We start from the raw sequence: 20,834 nt of genomic DNA on the forward strand, positions 1-20,834 counted from the left end.
ACACAATGCCTTTGACAGTAACAAAACACATTTTGAAACACCATTAATAGAATTGCAGGTATAGAAGGATGGTCAACGGGGAGGCGGGTGGGTCGGTGAGGAATCCACAGGCAGATACTGTATCCACCAGAAAAAGCGTTACCGAAGGTAAGTAACTTGTTCTTCTGATGGATACATCTTCCAGTGGATTCCTCACCTTGGGAATAGATTCCCACAGCAGTCCCCACTCCCGGAGGAGGGTGTCCACCCTTCTATACCAGAAAGTCCTGAAGGACGGAACGAGCAAAGTGTCCGTCCCTCCTCACCTCGGTGTCCAAGCAATAATGTTTTGCGAAGGTGTGGAGGGAGGCCCAAGTTGTCGCCCTACAAATGTCCTCCACAGGAACGCCCCTAGACAAAGCAGAAGTGGAAGACTTTGCTCTAGTGGAATGAGCCCTTAAACCCTCTGGAGGTTCCTTACCAGCCAAAGAGTAGCATATCTTGATGCACAAGACAATCCATCTGGAAAGGGTGCACTTGTGCACCGCTCGACCTTTCCTGTAGCCAACAAAGCCCACGAAGAGCTGGTCATCAACTCTGAAGTCTTTAGTCCTGTCCAGATAGAAGCTCACCGCCCTCTTAGGGTCCAAGCGGTGAAGTCTCTCCTCCTCCTTGGAAGGGTCAGGGGGAGGATAGAAGGTAGGAAGGGTAATGGACTGCCCCAGAAGGAAGGGAGTTACCACCTTAGGCAGAAATGCAGCCCTGGTCCTGAGTACCATTCTTTCAGCATGAATGGTCAAGAACGGGGATTTTGAACTTGGAGCTTGAAGCTCACTTACCCTCCTTGCCGAGGTGATTGCAATGAGAAAAACCGTCTTAAAAGACAACAGTCTCAAGGGACACTTGTGTAAGGGCTAGAAGGGAGAACCCATAAGATAAGTCAAGACAAGGTTTAAGTCCCATTGAGGCACAATAAAGGGAGTAGGAGGAAACCTGTTTGTGAGGCCCTTAAGAAAACGAAGAACAATAGGTGATTTGAATAATGACGGCTGATCCGGCAAGCAAAGGAAAGCCGACAAAGCCGTTAAGTATCCCTTTACAGTGGCCACAGCAAAGCCTTGCTGAGCAAGAGAAAGGGCAAACTGCAGAATGTCAGATAAACGAGCCTTCAAAGGATCAATTGACTTCTCTCCACACCAGAGAACAAATTTAGACCACCTATAGGAATAGATAGATTTGGTGGAATGACGTCTGGCAGACAAAATTACATCTACCACATCAGAAGGGAGAGAAAAAGAGTTCAATCTCCAGGCATGAAGGTGTAAGCTCTGGAGGTGGGGGTGTAGAACCTGCCCCTCCGATTGCGAGAGGAGGTCTGCCCTCAGAGGGAGACGGAGCGGAGGGCACGAGGAGAGGTGGAGAAGATCTGTGTACCACACCCTTCTTGGCCAATCCGGGGCGATCAATATAACTTGGGCCCAGTCTTGACGAATCTTCCTCAGAACCCGAGGAATCAAGGGTATGGGAGGAAACGCGTAAAGGAGTCGTGAGCTCCAACTCAACTGAAACGCGTCCCCCAACGCCCCCTGCATCGGATACTGGAGACTGCAGAATAACAGGCAGAGAGCATTCTCGTGAGTGGCGAACAGGTCCACCCGAGGAGTTCCCCACATTCGAAAGACGTGACGAACCACCTCCGGATGGAGCCTCCACTCGTGGTCGGCGGAGAACTGCCGACTGAGACTGTCTGCACGCACGTTCAGCACCCCGGCCAGATGATTTGCCATCAGACAAATCTGATGATCCTGAGCCCAGGACCATAGACGCAAGGCCTCTCTGCAGAGACAAAGAGACCCCACTGCTCCCTGCTTGTTGACATACCACATCGCGGTAGTGTTGTCCGTCAGGACTTGAACAGACTGACAGCGAAGTGAAGGGAGGAAGGCCTTGAGTGCTAAACGAATCGCCCGCAATTCCAGAAGATTGATGTGAAGCCAAAGACCCTTGATCTCCAGATCCCCCAGATGAGCACCCCACCCTAAAGTGGATGCATCCGTAATCACTGTGGCCACCGATGGAGGTAGATGAAAGGGCTTTCCTTGAGACAGATTGCCCTCCACGCTCCACCAAGACAGATCCGCCGCAGCTTCTCTGGAGATCCTCACAGACTCCCTGAGATCTCCTTTGTGCTGATACCACTGCCTGCGGAGGCACCACTGGAGCGCCTTCATGTGCCAGCGTGCATGGTTGACCAACAGAATGCAGGAAGCAAACAGACCGAGCAGGCGAAGGACCTTCAGAACTGGAACGACCGCTCCATTGTAAAACAAAGGAATCATTTCCTGTATGTCGAGAATCCTTTGAGGAGGAGGGAATGCTCGACACACAGTAGTGTCCAGTACCGCACCTATGAACAGGTTGCGCTGACAGGGCACCAGGTGAGATTTGCGCACATTTATCGAGAAACACAATTTGTACAACAGCTGAGTTGTATCCTGCAGATGACGCAGCACCTTCTCTGGCGACCCCGCTTTGATCAGCCAGTCGTCCAGATAGGGGAAAACTGAGATCGCCGACCTTCTGAGATTGGCTGCCACCACTGCCATCACCTTCGTGAAGACCCGGGGTGCAGTAGTAAGACCAAACGGAAGGACCGCAAACTGATAATGTTGCGACCCTACCGTAAACCGGAGATACTTCCTGTGCAACTTCAGGATGGGGATGTGAAAATACGCATCCTGCAATTCGATCGACACCATCCAGTCCTCCTGATTCAGCGCTTGAAGAACCTGAGCAAGGGTGAGCATCTTGAACTTCTCTTGCTTTAGAAAAAGATTCAAGATTCTGAGGTCCAATATTGGACGCAATCTGCCGTCCCTCTTCGGAATCAGGAAATACCGGGAGTAGCATCCCTGACTCCTCTCCTGCTCTGGAACCACCTCTATCGCACCTTTCTGAAACAACTTCAGGACTTCCTCCTGTAGGAGAAGACGGTGGTTCTCTGAGCAAGCCCCTTGACAAGGAGGGTAATTTGGAGGGAATTCCCAAAAGGGAAGGGCATACCCATTTTCTACAAGATCTAGAACCCAAAGATCTGTAGTTACAGACTCCCAATCTTGTAGAAAATGGGTAAGCCAGCCCCCCACAGGACCAATATGGTCCAGAATGGTGGATCTAGGGCTGCTTTGCGGTGGAAGGAGGGGCGGAAGAGGAGGAGAGTTGACGGCCACATGAGCGACCCCTGATTCTACCTCTGTATCCTTTAGACAAAGAGCCTTGCTGCTGCTGCTGCTGCTGCTGCTGTTGGGTCTGCCTGTAGGAACGAAAGGTTGTCCTTCCGAAACCTCTGTATCTTTTAAATGACCCCCTTGACTGGGATTGAAGGCCCAAAGAATTAGCCGTAGCCTTGCTTTCCTTAAAACGTTCAAGAGCAGCATCTGCCTTTTTGCCAAATAATCCAGATCCATCAAATGGCAAGTCCAACAGTGTTGACTGAACATCCGGGGAAAACTCAGAAGACTTCAGCCACGCACCCCTCCTGGTGGCAACAGAAGACCCCATGACTCTTGCCACTGAATCCGCCGTGTCCAGCCCACTCTGAATCACCTGACGTGCTGCTGCCTGGGCATCGGTCAAGACCTCATTAAAGCCAACCCTATCCTCCTCAGAAAGTTTTGGTGCCAACTTCTTCGCAGAGTCCATGAGCGCATGAATATAGCGTCCCAAAAGGCAGGTGGCATTTGTTGATTTAAGTGCCATGCTGGCCGATGAAAAAACCTTTTTGGCCGAATGATCTAACTTTTTAGCCTCTCTGTCACCTGGAACCTGAGGAAAAACACCCTTGGACTTTCCTGAACAAGCCGCCTGAACCACCAGGCTCTCAGGCGATGGATGCGATGTTAAGAACTCAGGGTCCCCTGGAGCCGCCAGATACCTCCTAGCAACCGTTTTAGAGACTGCGGGAGCAGAAAAAGGCTTACGCCACACCTCCAACACAGGGTCAATAATGGCCTCATTAAAAGGCAACAACGGCTCTGAAACTGCAGTGGGAGAATGCAATACTTCAGTCAGAATATTTGATTTGAACTCAGTAGTTGGCAACTGAAGATCCAACAGTTCTGCAGCCTTCCTGATGACTGCATGATATGGAGCCACATCCTTCGAGGGATTATCGGAAGGTGGAGTAATTTCCCACTCAGGAGACAAATCCAATCCACTAGCCTCTTTAAGCTCCTCAAACACCTCGTCAGACTCCACCAGCTCTCCTTCTTCTGCTTCTTCCAGAAGGTACCTTCGCTCATCAATCACTCTCTGAGCTTCCCTTCTGGACGGAATCCGTACAAGCGGCGTTGGTGGCGCCGTGTTCAAATCCGACGGCGTAGAACGTGGATCCGCAGGAGCAGCCGGCGTCGAACGAGGTCGAGCCGGCGCCAGTGAAGAAGGAAGTGGCGCTGACGTCCTCGGCGCCGGTAGATACCAAGATGGCGTCGCCGGAAAAAATGGCATAAAAGGGGCCTGCGGATAGACTTGCGGCACCCCCAAATTGAAGGCCATTGGACCCATCGGACCCGCAGGTGCACCAGTGGTGTACATGACTCTCGAGAATACCCCGTACATAGCATTTAAATAATGCGAGGAGTCCTGACCTGGTCAAGGGAACGCAGGGTACTAGTCAGGCATCACCGGACTTGGACCAACCGGCGCCGACGGTGGAATAAGCTGCGTCGCAGGCTGACCCGGTACTTGAAGTTCCTCAACCGGGGACAGAGCCGGAGATGAAACCGGAGCCGGAGACGGAACCGGCGTCGGAGATTGAACTGGAGGCGGAGATGTAGCTGGAGCCGGTGAAGCCACTGGAGAAGAAGGACCAGGAGGCGAATCCGGAACGGGTGAAGGAGGTGAATCCGGAACGGGTGAAGGAGACATAAGAGTCCTTTCGGCGTCGAGTTGGTGACTTCGACTTCGGAGCCGAACTCTTGTCAGAGTGATGTCGAGAAGAATGCCTCCTCTTCTTCTTGTGCTTCTTGGATCGTGAAGCATGCCCCGAAGTCGACTGCGACGCCGACCTCGATCGTGACCTCGACCTCGACTTCCTTCTTCCTCTCTTCTCCTTTTTCATCCTAGCGATGAAGAGTTTCGCCTCCCTTTCTTTTAGAGCCTTGGAGCTCATCTTGCGACAGCAAGAACAACCATCCACATCATGGTCAGAAGATAAACACCAGACACAGTCGTCATGTGGATCCGTGATCGACATGTGTTTGCCACATTCACGACAGGGCTTGAAGCCCGATTCCTTTGTCGACATCTTTTTCGAAAGAGAAACAGAGAAACCCAGAAGAAACACAAAGTAACGATGAAGCTACCAACAGCGATTGCCGAAATCCGTTGGCGTCGACGGCGCGGAAAAAAGGGAACTGACGTCATCACGCCGACGAGGTCTTCTTATGGAGCCGGTGACGTCAGCGGAGTCGCGAGCGGAGCTGTGTCTCTGTGACGTAGTCTTCGACCTCATTGGCGTGGACTGCTACAAAAGTTTCCGAATGTTGCTGGCGCAGGGGATATTCACAAGGTGAGGAATCCACTGGCAGATGTATCCATCAGAAGTCTTTGTGCTCAGGGGGACACTGACCCCTGTTCAAACCAGTTCTGGGTGCCTCCCTGCCAGTGACATCTTCTTCCTTTGATTAGTGGGGGTCTGGATTCTCAATTACTCAGCAGGAGATGGGACAATTGTTTTATGGCAGCAGCCCAGGCCTCTTCACCTCCAGGGGCACCTCCTCGCCCTACACTCCAGATGCAGGTCAGCCTGTTGCTGTCTCACCTTCAGATGCTCAACAGCTAGTACATTACAATTCGAGGAGTTGAACAGTACGCCAGCAAAGTCAGAGCTTTCGGGTGAAGAAAAAATATTGTATTAGTAGCACAAATGGATGGGACACACTTTGTCGATTCACTAGAGAAATATATTAAGAAGTGATTTATGTATTTGGAATTGGATCGCAGATATTGGCATGAACAAAAGGCTGAGTTTCGAGAACAACATATGGTGGCTACCAGATATCCTGCACTTAGTAACAAAGGATACACACTAGTATATACCCAAAGATTAATTCTGTTAGGCCCTGATGAAGTCATCAGTTGAGTTACCATAAGACGAAACACGTGTTGACTACAATTTTGTGTTGTGTTTTCAACGGATACATATGAAGCTCTGAAATAAAGAAAGAACATCGACTACATCGCCTGGACTATCAAGTTTTGAATTAAATTGGTGTTCAGAACAGTTCTGATACTTCAGATGTGACTTAAATCTTTGGCATGTACCATATGAAGTCACACACAAAACAGTGAGTAGCAGGAAACCCAACGACATGAATGGTTCTAAAAATATGTTTTCTAGAAAACAGTGGTAACCTGGTTACTTCAGAGACATTTTATTAGCTTAGGATAACGCAACTATTCAATCAAGAGAGCAGAGTGCAAAAACCTTCAGTTTCATAGAAGAGAAGAAACTACAGGCAGAACAAACCTCCATTTAGACTGGCAGAGCAAGAGTTCAGAGCCTGTACATTTTGAAGATCAGAAAGCAAATGGAGGTTCCAAGAACAGAGCTGGAGATCCAGGAACTGCCTGTTCATTGTAATGAGCAATAAGCCTAGGCAAGCAAAGTTTTGACGCAACCTGATGAAAAGACATTCTCCTTATATATGCAGGGTTGACCAATAAACCTAAACCTCAGAACAGGAAGAAGGTCTTCCTCCATATTACTTTGGGAAAGGTATAGAAAAAATAATTACAATTGACTATAGTTCCCAATGTGATACCCAAAATAGAGTAAAAAGGGTCATTAGAATTACAGGATTAGGATTCAGGATGTTACCAAATAATGCATCTATGTACCAGCAGTGAGTGGCCTGTCAGCACTGACCATGCAAGGCTGAATCGGCTCAGCTCCAAGCAAAGCCTGGCACCCAGCAGCATAGGAAGGAAATCAGCTGCCACAATGCCAAGGAGGAGCCTGCCCAATAGTATATCTTCCAGCAGTAGGTGAGAGAAGACATCAAACTGTGTTTAAAGATTTTAATGGAGGCAGAGTTGTTGCTCTGAAGAACGTGAAATGTAGCTGTCTTGAAACCATGATACCAAGGAAAGAGTTTCATTAAGATGGCAGCAGGAATGCCAAAAAAGGTTCTTTTGCCACAAGCAACACAAATAATCTGATGCAGGAATCTATTTAACATAAAAAGAAAGGTAGAGACATGGAAGTTGGGGAAGCAACCTGAGGCCAAACAGAGAGAGGTAACACATCTAATTATTATTTTTTTTTATTGAACCAGGCCTAAACACTAAAGACGAGCAGGGTGGTCTACACTGATAGCGAGGTAGAATAATCTCTGGGTCACTCATAAGTAAATGCACTCTCCTCTAAACATTGTGAGAGTTTATTTTCCGCCTACCTAGGCACCACACAACAGCGGCCCTGTAGTCTCTATGACTATATCAGAGTCATGTGGCCGACTGCTTTGGCTGGATTCGTATTCTGCTGATAATTCTTTTTGAAACCTGAAGCAGTCACAGTGCTAAATCAAATGTAGCAACCATGGGGTCTCAAACTGGAAACGGGAAAGCAAAATACAGAAAACTGTTTGGTTAATTCAAAGAATGCCATCTCGCAAGACTCTGCATCATCTAGACTCTACTTACGTTTCATGTCGCTTGTGGGTCATTGACGAATGATCTTGAAACAACTACATGTTTTTAGGCTGAGTTGTGCCAAAACACTGTGCTACTATTTTATTGTGAAAAGCTACATTTAGTTAATCTATTACTGTCAACTTAAAGCAAGCTTTTTCAAATGCCAAACTACGCCTTTTCACGAAAGCACTTCTGCTTACTGAATGAACATAATAATACGACACACTTTTTCCAGAAATAGATAAGTTCTGTCTATACCTACTTTGGGCCTGGTGTCCATGACATACATGTAGCGGTTGACAGGATTGGCTTTACTGATTGCCTGCAGCATGTTTTCATCCTCTAAACACCTGGCACTGAAACCGGACAGAGGCTGACTACATCGACAAATTGCAGCCTGCAAAACACAAATAGAAAAATATAATTAAAGAAAAATATTCACAAGAAAGGATAGAATTACAGCTGCATGTTTTGCTGCATTTATAGATGCATAGACACTTTAGTTAAGATGCTGCTGGTCACACAAATGTGGTAAATCAATGTTGGGGCATCACATTCTGCATATTTACACCTCATTGTGAGAACTTTCCTATGATACATTTTTCTTTCTTCTACTAGGTGGAATGTGCCAGGGAATAAACCTGAAGGTGCACGTTTTTTTGCACAGTGTTATCTGGCTGGTAACTCAAAGTACTGGTCAAATCGAATTTTACGCCAACCCTGTAATGTGGACATAAGTATTTAGCGGTTACACTATTAGAAGCAACTCATTTTGGTGGTTAAAATAGAATGTGTGGAGTCAGAAATATCTCGCTCTGAAAGTAAAAGAGATGATTATTTAGTGGTGGAGAGACCCAAGCTATTGGGGACCATACATCACGTTCAAGCATTCCAAGAAACCTTATTATGAGCTACAAGCCAGGAAGTAAATTCTCTGCAGTACACTTTGCTTACCCAATGTATTTTTGTCAATGATAATCTTAATTTACAGACAAAAACAGAGCATTAAAAACAATACAGGTAATGCAAATGTTCCAAACAAATGTCAGATACTAGGAATCAATGCATGTCAGCTGGAGGGTACCAAAGAATACACTAAAGAGTGCCTGAAATTCCCAAAAGAGTGCCCGAAAGTCCCAAAACAGAACTGTACTCAATTTAATTTCAGGGAAAAAGCAACAGAGTCAAGATGGTCCACAGACAGCAGATGTCTGAATCTGCAGTGTGAGGAAGGTGTGTCGGCTCAATCTGAATGCTGATGTTAAATAGTTATGCATGAGAACGTAGAATAGGAGTAGCTGTGATCAGCATAGGCCACTAGAATTGGCTGAATAAACTGGGAGACTTCAGAAAGTCATGCAAAGGCATGAGAAGTAACTAACAGCTTCATAAAAGGAGTAACAGGTATGACAAAATAGTGTCAGGGATGCAATCAATGTTTTATGAAAAAACTGTGACATACCAAACAATAATAACTCAAAAACGTTCACCTGGTTCCTCCAGAACAAGGAGTTCCGCAAAACTATAGGGGAGGAACCTCAGCAATACTTCCTCGCATATCTGGGTTCAGTGTCTTCACCAGGCACCCTCTGGGAAGCTAGTAAAGCTGCCATCCAGGGAGTGGCCAAAAGCCACCTTCGGGCGCAGCAGCATTCCCAAGACAGTCGTTTGGCCCTTCTCGAAGTGAAAGCGCTCTGATTGGACCTGGCCAGAACCCCGGACGGGGCCCATGAGAGGCAACTGCAGCCGTACGTGAGGAGATCAAACATACCTCATTGGAATCAGCTAAACTGCTGTGGTGCTCATCTGTCGCTCGTGGGTACAGCTGGGGGAAAAAAATGGGAGACTCCTAACCAGACTGGCCTCATATCCCTTGGCAAATCGGATAATACCGGAGATCCGTAATTCCTCAGGAACCATTTGCTGCACCTCAATTGAGATTGCACAGGCTTTTGCGGGTTATTACTCTTTTTTATATTCAGCATGCAGGCTGGAGGGTACTCTCGCAGACTTCCTTAACCCTCTGCAAGTCTGCATTCCCTTCTTGTCACACTCAGAAGCAGCTAGTCTGGACCTCCCCTTCACCCCAGAGGAGACAGGTGCGGCGATCTCCCAGCTGGCGTCCCGGAAGACCCAAGGTCCTGAGGATTCCCTCAAGAATATTACGCCTCCTATCGTGAGCAGCTGGTCCCCTATCTCTCGGCTATGTTCCAACACGTGGCGGAAGTCGGGGCCTTTCCTCCAGAGACGGAGACGGCCACCATTGTGGTCATCCCTAAAACCCAACCGCCTTCATCTTCTTGTGCCGACTACCGGCTTATCTCCCTAATTAACACCAAAATCAAAGTCTACGCCGCAGTTTTAGCTCAGCTCTTGCGCCCGCTCCTTACCAAACTGATCCATTCGGATCAATGTGGCTTCATGCCAGCTGATGCCACCAGACACTGCCCAAGACTCCTCCGTCTGGCGCTTGCAAACCGTCAGGCAATCACCCCCTATCTAACGCTTCTTCTCGTAGATTTCGAGAAGGCCTTAGATACAGTGGACTGGCTTTACCTTGACGAGGTGCTTACAATAATGGGCATGGGTCGACTGTTTTGGCGCTTCGTTCGAGACCTATATTCTAACCCTGGAGCCAGATTGCTGATTAATGGAACCCACTCTGAGACATTCCCAATCCAGATGGATACGAGGAGGGGCAGTCCCCGCTCTATTACGCTCTGGCGATGGAACCCCTGGTGTGTCATCCGTGCGGATGATCTGATTCAGGGCTGGGCATGGGAAAACCACCACGTGGATATAAATCGCACTATACGCGGACCTGGCCCGCTCATAGAGCAGGGCTGCGCACCTCGTCTGAATGCACGCGCTGCAGGCACCAACCAGCAGACCTCTACCATATGGTCTGGTCTTGTCCCCGCCTCATAAAATACTGCGACAAAATAGAATCCGAACTCACACACATCTTGGGCTGGCATGTACCTCATAACCCTTTGCGCCTCCTCCTGGGCGTCATGGATGGTCTAGACGGGTCCCGTGCAGACAAACTATTCCTGGGGACAGCCATCATGGTGGCCAAATGGGATATTGCCATTGCCTGGAAGAAACCTGATCCCCTGCCCCCCCCCCACCCCCCACATCAGCTAGATGGCGCCGAAGGGTGGACTGGTGCGCCGCCCAAGAGAAACCCTTATTTGAGGCCAGGTGTTGCCAAGCTAAGTACTAAAGAGTGTTGGGTAAATGGACAGATCAAATGGGTTAGCGGGGTCCGCGAGGATGGACTCTTGCCTTCGACAAACTGATTCCTTTCGCCATGTAAAGTGCTTGATCATTGTGCTTACTGTATTATTTCACTACCAATACCCCCATTATGTCCTACATGCAAAACTGTATACTGTGCTGTCAGTGCTAACTTTTCTTTGTTTTCTAAAAATCAACAAAGTTGATTATCAAAAAAAAAAACTCTTAAAAGAATTGTAGAAAGGGAACAAACATGGTGGAGTACAATAAGAGGGTCGATGACAACGGTGATAAAGATGCGAGGGTGAGAAACAGCAAATCAAACTGTTTACAGGGGATTCTACTTCAGTTATACATCATAAAGAAGATGGGGCTTAAACAGGAGTCATGATGCAGACTTTTTCTGTTCTATATCGCTTGTTTGGAAGTGGGTTATAACCGATGAACTAGTTACCTACGTTCTGTAACAATATTTCTGTAAGATGTAAGAGTTACTTACCTTCGGTAACGATGTATCTGGTAGAGACGATTCTAGTCGCATATTCCTTCACATAGAATTATCCCCATGCGTGAGACTGGATCCGGAAACTTTTTTGCCACAGCATCCCTGCGTGCCGGGGGCGGGGCGACATCACGCGACTCCGCCCAGGCGTTGTCCACGTACGTGACATCAGCGAGTTCACATAAGACCCGCCACGGCGCGCCTACGTCAGTTTTCTTCGGAGAACTTTTCCTCACCACAACGCGGAACCACCAGATAAAAAACTGTGAAAGCATGGGAACAGTGTGCGAAGAGCAGAAAAAATTAGAAAGAAACAGTGACTAACACCACCACCAGAGTAGTGCCAACACCGCAGAACCCAAGGCCAGGGAAATAAGAAAGGAGAAGAACAAGCAGAAACCTGTGCAGTCACCATGCCAGCACAAAGAGAACCTCCCATCCCTGTGCCCCGGAGGCAAAGAACATGCGTAAAAGTCATGGCACACGTAGTAAAATCCAACACCCCCCCCCCACCCCCCCCCCCCCCTCTCCCGAGCGAGGAATCGGACCAGTCCCCAAGACAGACAGGGACAACAAACCTCCAAGTCACCCCAACCTAGAGGGCAACCGCCCACAAGGGAAAAGGGCAAGACAAGGCCAGATGACCCTTAATCAGAGGATAGCAATGGAAGGAACGGAGGGGAGGGAGGACAGGGATAGAAAGCAATCACCCCAAAACCTGGAGCAGCCAGAGCAGCAGGGTACCGGAACCCCATCCTCCAAAGGACCAAAGGAGGAATGAACCGCCCCCAGACGGAGCCATCCGTCAAGAACAAGGAAGGCACTCACAGGAGGACACAGCCCCCCACTGGGAGGCGAGTACCGAAGACCAACCCCAAGGGTCCTCGTAGAATAGGGGAGGAAGGGCAGGCCGTGAAGGAATCTGCGGCTAGAATTGTCTCTACCAGATACATCGTTACCAAAGGTAAGTAACTCGTACATCTGATAGAGACTACTAGCCGCAGATTCCTGCACGTAGAATCGATACCCTAGCCATACCCCCTGGGAAGGAGGGTCTGCGAAAGGACCCCACCAGCCAATGCAGAACAGAGGGCCCCACAGGGGACCAGATCTGTGGACCAGTTAGAACCTCGCCCCTGCCAGGCCAAGGGAACCCCCACAAGAAGAACCCCACCGACCCCAAGTGGATGTAGGAGGGAAAGAAGGCTGAATGGGCTTGTACACTCACAGCAGAGGAACCAAGGGCAAGGACGGAGAGGCCGAAGCACCCCACTCCCCCACAAGGCAACATAGCTTCTGCCCAATGCCACAACAGGAAAAGCGGAAGAAGAAGAAGCCTAGAGGGCCCAAGGAAACGAGGGAAAAGAAGGCGAACCCACTCCAGATGGAGAGCAGCCTGCCAGCCAGAACAGCACCAGCAGTCAAAGCCGCCAGAAGCAAGAAGAACAGCCCGAGGCTCCAGGAAGGCCGAGTAGGCGATGCCTGGCAAGGGAGAACACAATAATTCCAGACCTCAGGACAGGATCAGGGAGAGGAGGAGATGCCCGGGTAGACCACTACGAGTGGCCCCGCACAGGACCTCAGGAAGCAAAAGCAACCTACCTAAACGCCATGGAGAACAGGCACCCGAAGGCGACCAGAACCCTCTAGCAGAGCGCAAGCTATATGACAGCTACCACTACCCCACATAGGGTACATTAAGTTCCAAGATATGGGAACCCCCTTTGGAAGAACTTCTGCAGCAGAGGAAAAACAAAAGAGCCACGGAGAAAAAAACACCCCCGCTGAAGGCGTGATAAGCAGCCCAAGCAAAGCAGAATGCCCAATCTCAGGGCCAAGTCCGCGCAACAACTCATGCAGAACCCACACACAATCAACACAAGGGCCATCCAGCAGCCAACAAAGCCAAAGTCCAAAGGAAGGACGGAAACGGCCAGAAAACACACTCCACAGCCAGAACAACCGGCCTAATAAGGCCCAAAATCAACCCAACTCAGAAGTCACTGAGGAGGGGACGGAGGAGGAGGAGGAGGAGGAGGCGGAGGAGGAGGACGGAGCCCCGCCAAGAGCCTTTGGATGGCGGAGTCGGTCGGGACATGGAACAACAGGCTGCCATCAAACGGAAGGTCGATGAGTCGCTCCCGAATATTCTCAGGGAATACTCCGTCCCGAAGCCAAGCATGGTGACGGAGAGCGACTGAAGAAGCCATGGCCCGGCCCAGCACCTCTGAGATGTCCAGAGCGGAGCGGAGAATAAACGCCGCAAGCTCCCGGCCATCCAATGCATGATGCCGTAAGTCCACCTGACCAGACTCCTGGGACGCAGCAGATCCCAGAGACTCAGCCGAGTCCCACAAACAGGAGGAGGCCCTAGCCAGCACAGGTGTTAAGGGCCCGCAGGGCCACGCTGGTCGAGGCGAACATGTTGCGCCCCCAAGAGTCCAGCCAGCGGGCCTCTCGGGATGGCGGAGTCAAGAGTGGCGGCAGGGAGGGAAAAGCAATCCGCAAAAGGGGGCTGGCGTCTGAGGGGTGAAGGGAAAGACACGCCGGGTCACGCGGCGCCAGGCGGTGCCGGTGCAGAAGATGCTGAGGCACTGGGTCGCCAGAGGCAGGACGCCTCCAAGCCCCCGTCAAGGAAGAAAGGAGCGAACCTTCAAAGGCAAGTAACACTTCCCTCCCACCAGAGCCCTGGTGGAGGACCTCCAATAGATGGTCCACCGGAAAGTGAGCCACTGGGTCACCCATGCGCAGGATGCCCACAGCCGTGGACACTGTGTGAGCAAAGGACGCCTCCGTAGGGCCCCGCGGTGGAGAAAGCAGCTCCTCCGTGGGTGACGGCTGCAAACTAAGGCGGCCGTCCCCGAGGCCAAGCGGGACGGGCAAGGGCCAGACCTGGAAGTCAGAAGGAGCCGAAGAATGAGGGACCTGCCGCTCTTCCGACGAACACCTCAGCCTCAGGAAGGGCGGGGAGCCACCCTTCGATGCCGGTGAGAAAGACCCCACACGGCGACTAGTCTCCGGGGAGGACAGCACCAATATGCAGCCTGCCTCCGGAGAAGAAGGAGCGTCTGAAGACGAATCCGCGGTACGACTCCAGCGCGGAACCGTAGAGTCCGCTGCTTGAGGCAGGACGTCGGCACCATCCGGCGTCACCGGACAAGGTACCTCCAAGTCACCCCGCACCGGAGAACGGAGTAGAGCTGGAGCCGTACTGGCTCGGCGGCAGCACCGGAATGATGCCGACCCGACCCCCGCCGAGGCAGCCCCCTGCATGGGGGGAACAAGACGGGCCTAGGGAGTGGCACAAAGCCCTCCGCCAGCCGCGGCCCAGAATGAGGTGAAGATCGCTCAGCAACCCATGTGGCGGCGCCCTCCGACGAGGAAGCAGCCTGTGGGGAGGGACGAGAGGGGCCCGGAGAGGGACGAGGGGTCCTCCCTTGACCTCGACCCAGAGCGGGACGAAAGGGTCCACTGACCCCTGTGGCTCCGCACGGTCCAGCTGCTGCCGGCGCCATAGCGGCGTCACCTCGGCCTTAGACAGGACCACCTTGTCAAAGGACCGAGAGGGGCTTGGGGATGCGACCTGAGCCCCGACGACCTCCCGCGACACCACAGGGACCCCCGCGGGAGTTTGCGGTGAGGCAGAGATGCCGTTGCCTAAAGGAGGTGCCCCACAGGAGCCGCACCCCAACAGCACCACATCCTCCAAGCCTGGATCCGAACCAGTCTGCGCAGGGGCCGGAGCCACCGTCGGCGCCGCAGAGGGCCCTGCGCAGGGCGAGGGATCCGCCGAAGCCCCAGGAGGGGAAGGAGGAGGAGGAGACGCCAGCACGGCCTGCAAAGCTGCCACGTATGTCTCCATTTGGACTCTCGACGCCCCAACACTGGGAAACGGTGGATAGGATGACACGCGGGGCCGCATCACCCGCGGAGAGTCCACGCCCCCGGGAGGCCAGAAACCAGCCCCGGGGACAAACTGCAACACTTACCCACCAGGGAGCGACGCTCACGTGACATCGGAGAAGGGCGAGGACGACGACCATGGCCATATCTGAAGCCGTCCGCCGAAGCAGACCGAGGGGAGGACGTCGACCTGGAGAGACGCGCCGAGAGAAGTTTCATCGGGAGCTCCCGACGCGACTTCGGCTTCAACTGTTGGCACGCCGCACAATCTGTATTGCCGTGATCCTCCCCCAAACACCACATACAAATGAGTTGAGGGTCCGTGCCGACATAAGACGCCCACAAAAGGTGCAAGTTTTGAAGCCCGAAGGCATTTGCACACTGTTCCTTACCAAAAGGAAACAGAAGAAAAAGGGGGCCCTAAACAGACCCGTAGCAAGGATCGAATCAGAGGAAAAAACTGACGTAGGCGTGCCGGGGCGGGTCTTATGTGACCTCGCTGACGTCACGTACGCGGACGACGCCTGGGCGGAGGTGCGTGATGTCGCCCCGCCCCCGGCGCGCAGGGATGCTGTGGCAAAAAAGTTTCCGGATCCAGTCTCACGCCTGGGGATAATTCTACGTGAAGGAATCTGCGGCTAGTAGTCTCTATCAGATACATTAGTTAATTATAGATTCCTTACCTTAGAATCAACCCCAGGAGTCAGACTGGATCAGGAAAGCTTTTCGTCAGCAGTACCTCTGCACGTCGGAAGGTGGCGTCGGCCGGCTCAATGTTCGTCATTGGCGTCGTGGTTGCCGAAATGACGTCGCTGTAGCTACTTAGAAGCTGCCCTCGCCCGCGGACGTCAGTTCTGTACACGACTTTTCGCGCCAGAAACGCAGAGCCATGCAAGACACTGACAACTGGTGCACAAAACTAGGGCCCTGAAAGGATGACATTAATCGTAGAAATCAGTTCGCAGAACGGGGAGGATGGGTGGGGCGGGAAGGAATCTATAACTAACTGATGTTTCTCACAGATATATCGTTACCGAAGGTAAGGATCTTGTTCATCTGAAAGAAACACGTTAGTTATAGATTCGTTACCTTAGTATAGATACCCCAGCAATACCAACCCTGGTGTTGCGTCTGCGAACCAAGATCACACCAGAAAGTCCTGGAGAACAGAACAGCCAAAGAAGCCGTCTCTCCGGACTTGACAGTCCAGACAGTAGTGCTTAGTAAACATGCGCAGTGACGCCCACGTGGCTGCCTGACAGATGTCATGTAGAGGAACTCCTCGTCCTAAGGCAGTAGTGGCTGCCGTTGCCCTGGTGGAATGGGCACGTAGCCCCAAAGGAGGCTCCTTTTTAGCCAGAGAATAGCATGTTTTGATACACAAAACGACCCACCGAGAAATAGTTTGCTTGTGTGCGGCCCGACCTTTCTTGGCACCCATGTAGCCGACAAAAAGTTGGTCTTCCACCCGGAACTGTTTTGTGCGATCCAGATAGAACGAAAGCGCACGTTTTGGGTCCAGACAGTGGAGCTTCTCTTCTTCTTTGGAAGGATGCGGAAAAAAGGTGGGCAAAGTGATGGTCTGCCCGATGTGAAAGGCAGGGACAACCTTAGGCAAGAAGGATGGACGAGTCCTGAGAACTACCTAGTCCGGATGAACAGATAGGAAAGGAGGCTTGGAGGGAAGGAGGCTTGGAGGAAAGAGCCTGGAGCTCACTCACTCTTCTGGCAGATGTGATGGCTATCAGGAAAGCAGTTTTACGTGTCAGAAGCCTCAAAGGACAGTTAAGCGGCTCAAAGGGAGCACACATTAAATAGGTTAGAACTAGATTCAAGTCCCACTGAGGAATAACAAAGGGAATAGGAGGAAAGAGGTGAGTAATGCCTTTCAAGAAGTGATTTATCACTGGGGACTTGAAAAGAGTTGGCTGATCTGGGAGCCGAAGGAAGGCAGAGATGGCCAAAAGATAGCCCTTGATAGTGCCCAGAGCAGAGCACTGCTGGGCTAAAGTAAGAAGAAACAAGGGAACCTCAGAAAGAGGGGCAGAAAGGGGATCCACAGCCTTTGCTGTGCACCATGACACAAACTTGTTCCACCTGCAGGCGTATACCGTCTTAGTGGAGGGACGCCTGACTGCCAAGATTACATCACAGACTTCAGGAGGCAGGTCAAAAGATGTCGACTGCCGCCGCTCAAACTCCACGCAAGGAGGTGGAGGCTGGACAGGTTTGGGTGGAGGACCGTCCCCTGTTGCTGCGACAGAAGATCCTCTCCAAGAGGCAGTTCGATCATAGGATCGAAGGCCATGTTAAACAGCTTGGGATAACAGACTCTTAGTGCCCAATACGGAGCCGCAAGGAGGACTTGGGCCCGGTCGCGCCAGGTATTCTTCAGCACTCTGGGCAGAAGTGGTATAGGCGGAAAGGCATACAACAGGCCACAACTCCACTCGCGACGAAAAGCGTTGCCCAGCAAGTGCCGCCTTGGAAATTCGAACGCGCAGAACAGATCTAACCAATGCTCTCCCCACGGCTGAAAGAGAACTTGCACCACCTCCCAGTGAAGACGCCATTCGTGATCCATCATGCACCTGCGGCTGAGTTCGTCTGCCCTGGCGTTCAGTGAACCTGCCAGGTGTTGAACCACCAGGGATATGCCCTGATGTTCCAGCCATGTTCAGAGGCGGAGGGCCTTCTGACATATGGTCCACGACCCCACCCCATCCTGTTTGTTGCAGTACCACATGGCGGTGGTGTTGTCCGTGAACACCTGCACCACTCTTTTCTCGGACAGAGGGAAGGAATGCTTTTAGTGCAAGACAAATCGCTCAAAGCTCCAGAAGGTTGATGTGGAGCCCGGACTCCGCCGGAGACCAGATGCCACTGATCTCCGCCTCTTGCATTTGACCGCCCCATCTCAGAAGGGACATGTCTGTCACCACTGTGTGGTCTGGTTGGGGAAGGGAGAGGGATCTGCCGTTGACCCAATCCTGGTTCGAGAACCACCACTGCAATTGATGTGCAGTGCCCTCTGAGATCTGGATGCAATCGGACAGATTCCCCTGATGCTGCGCCCACTGGAACTTCAGGTCCCACTGCGGAGCCCGCATATGCCACCTGGCATGATCGACCAGCAGGATGCAGGAGGCTATGAGGGCCAGCAACCTCAGGGACATCCTGACCGAAACCCGGAATAGAGGCTGAAAGAATGGAATCATAGCCTGAATATCCCGGACGCGCTGTTCGGGAGGATAGACCCGAAACCGCGTTATGTACAGAACCGCTCCGATGAAGAGGAGCTTCTGAGAGGGAATCAGGTGTGACTTCGGCACATTGATGGAAAACCCCAGCGAATGTAGGAGGTCGGCCGTAGTCTGAGGTGAGAGACGACTGACTGGGGTGAGCCTGCCTTCAACAGCCAGTCGTCAAGATAGGGGAAGACTATGCAGTATTTGATGTGGAATGAAACTGCAGGTACTTGTGGAATGATCCTCATTGTATGCAATGCCAAAGATTGTTATATATGGTATGGAAAAACCAATAAAAAGTTTTTTTTTTTTAAAAGATAGGGGAAGACTGAAACCCCTGATCTGCGCAGATGAGCTGCGACCACCCATCATTTTCATGAACACCCGAGGGGCGCTGGTAAGTCCAAAGGGGAGCGCGGTTAATTGAAAATGCTTGAAGCCTACCATGAACCGCAGGTAACGCCAGTGGGCCAGCAGGACAGGGATGTGAAAATAAGCATTCTGCAAGTCCAACGCTACCATCCAGTCTTCCGAGTCGAGGGCAGACAAGACCTGAGCGAGCATCAACATCTTGAACTTCTTGCGGAGGAAGCGGTTGATGTGCCTGAGATCCAAGATAGGACGGAGGCCTTTGTCCTTCTTGGGGACCAGAAAGTAGTAGGAATAACAACAACCACCTACTTCTGGGACAGTAACGCGCTCGATGGCTCCCCTGGCCAAGAGAGCCGTAACTTCCTGCTGCGGAAGGGCCAGATGATCATCCGACATGTGGTGGTATTGCGGTGGCATGGCTGGAGAGGTTGCCTCAAAGGGAGGGAGTAGGCCCTTTGGACTATGTACAAAACCTACCTGTCGATGTGATGGTGCGCGAGTGGGTGAGGTGATGACGAATCCTGACACCCACTGGCGTTTGATGGGCCTGAAATGTCGGACTAGGAATGTTTGCGGCTGCTGCAGAGGAGAGTTTGGTGGACTGGCCCGCCCGCTGGTCCCCGGAACCACAACGGTTGTTCCCACGTCCCCGGCCGTGCGAAGGTTGGGTAACTTGCTGCTGTCTATGGCTCTGGGCGGGACGTAGTGGGGCACTCCTTCCAAAGCCACGAAAGGGACGAAAAGCAGACTGCACTGGGCAGCTGGAGAGGCCCAAGGACTTGGCCGTAGCCCTTGAGTCCTTGAAACGCTCTAGAGCGTTGTCTGCTTTGTCGCCAAAAAGGCGACGGACATCAAAGGGCATGTCCATCAAGGTGTTCTGGATAGACCCCGAAAAACCAGTCGACCTCATCCAGGCATAGCGACAAAGGGCTACAGAAGAGGAAATCGTCCAGCCTAAAGAGTCAGCGGTATCCAGCCCACAACAGATGGTAAACTTAGCCGCATCCCTCCCGGCGGCGACAGCCTGGGAGAGCACCTCCTCTGGACACTGGGGCAGCACCTGCACAACCGTATCCCACACAGAGTGAGAATAACGGCCCAATAGACATGCGATGTTTACCGAACGCAGTCCCAAGCTGACGTAAGAGAAAATTTTCTTCCCAAGATTGTCCAGCTTCTTGGATTCCCTTTCCGGTGGGGCAGTAGGGAATGCGCTCTTGGAAGTGGAGGCTTGGACCACCAATCTCTCCGGGGTGGGGTGTTGGGAGAGAAAAGTGGGGTCGCAAGGAGCCGGCGGTGGCGTCGGGCAATCATCCTACCCACGGGAGCCCCCGTATTGGGCCTGGACCACGTGCCTAAAAGGACGTCGGTAAGGGCCTCATTAAACGGCAGCAGGGGCTCCGAAGAGCTCGCTGCCAGCTAGAGCACCTTTGTGAGGAGGTTAGTCCTGACCGCCACCGTAGGAAGCTCGAGAGCCTCGGCCGCCCTACGCAACACCACTGCGTACGACACCCCCTTCTCCGTAGCCATGGTAGGAGATGTGTCAAGACCACTGGCATTCTCCCAGTTCCTCTCTCCAGTTCTGCTCAGATCCCATCTGATCAGTTAAAGGGTCACCTGACCCCTCCCAGTCCTCCTCCTCATCCTCAGGTTGCCAATCTTGCCGAAAATGGACCCCAGGAGTAAACAGGGGCACAAAAATCCCTCTCGGCGACAGATCCAGCATCAAATGGCGCCGGTCCGGCTCCAGGTCCGCTTCGGGATGGAGGCCGGGGTTGATGCCAGCTGGGAACAAAACCGGCGTCGGTGGCGGTTGCGGTGCTGGAAGAATCCAGGCCTGTATCCAAGGGGGGCCTGCGGCGCCGGGGCTGGAGCCGACGGCAGAGAAGGCCCAG

General features: G+C 51.9%; 1 protein-coding gene across 2 annotated transcripts in view; it reads right to left on the bottom strand.

The window, feature by feature from the left end:
• MTMR6 (myotubularin related protein 6) overlaps positions 1–20,834 on the bottom strand; it is a 592,867-nt gene that overhangs the window by 144,503 nt on the left and 427,530 nt on the right. For both annotated transcript variants that reach the window (XM_085621607.1, XM_085621606.1), the window contains one exon: positions 7,937–8,071. In XM_085621607.1, the coding sequence (XP_085477733.1) occupies positions 7,937–8,071 (135 nt within the window). The remainder of the gene's footprint in view (positions 1–7,936; positions 8,072–20,834) is intronic.

The sequence above is a fragment of the Triturus cristatus genome, chromosome 8 (assembly GCF_964204655.1).
Source record: "Triturus cristatus chromosome 8, aTriCri1.1, whole genome shotgun sequence".
NCBI classification, from domain to species: domain Eukaryota; kingdom Metazoa; phylum Chordata; class Amphibia; order Caudata; family Salamandridae; genus Triturus; species Triturus cristatus.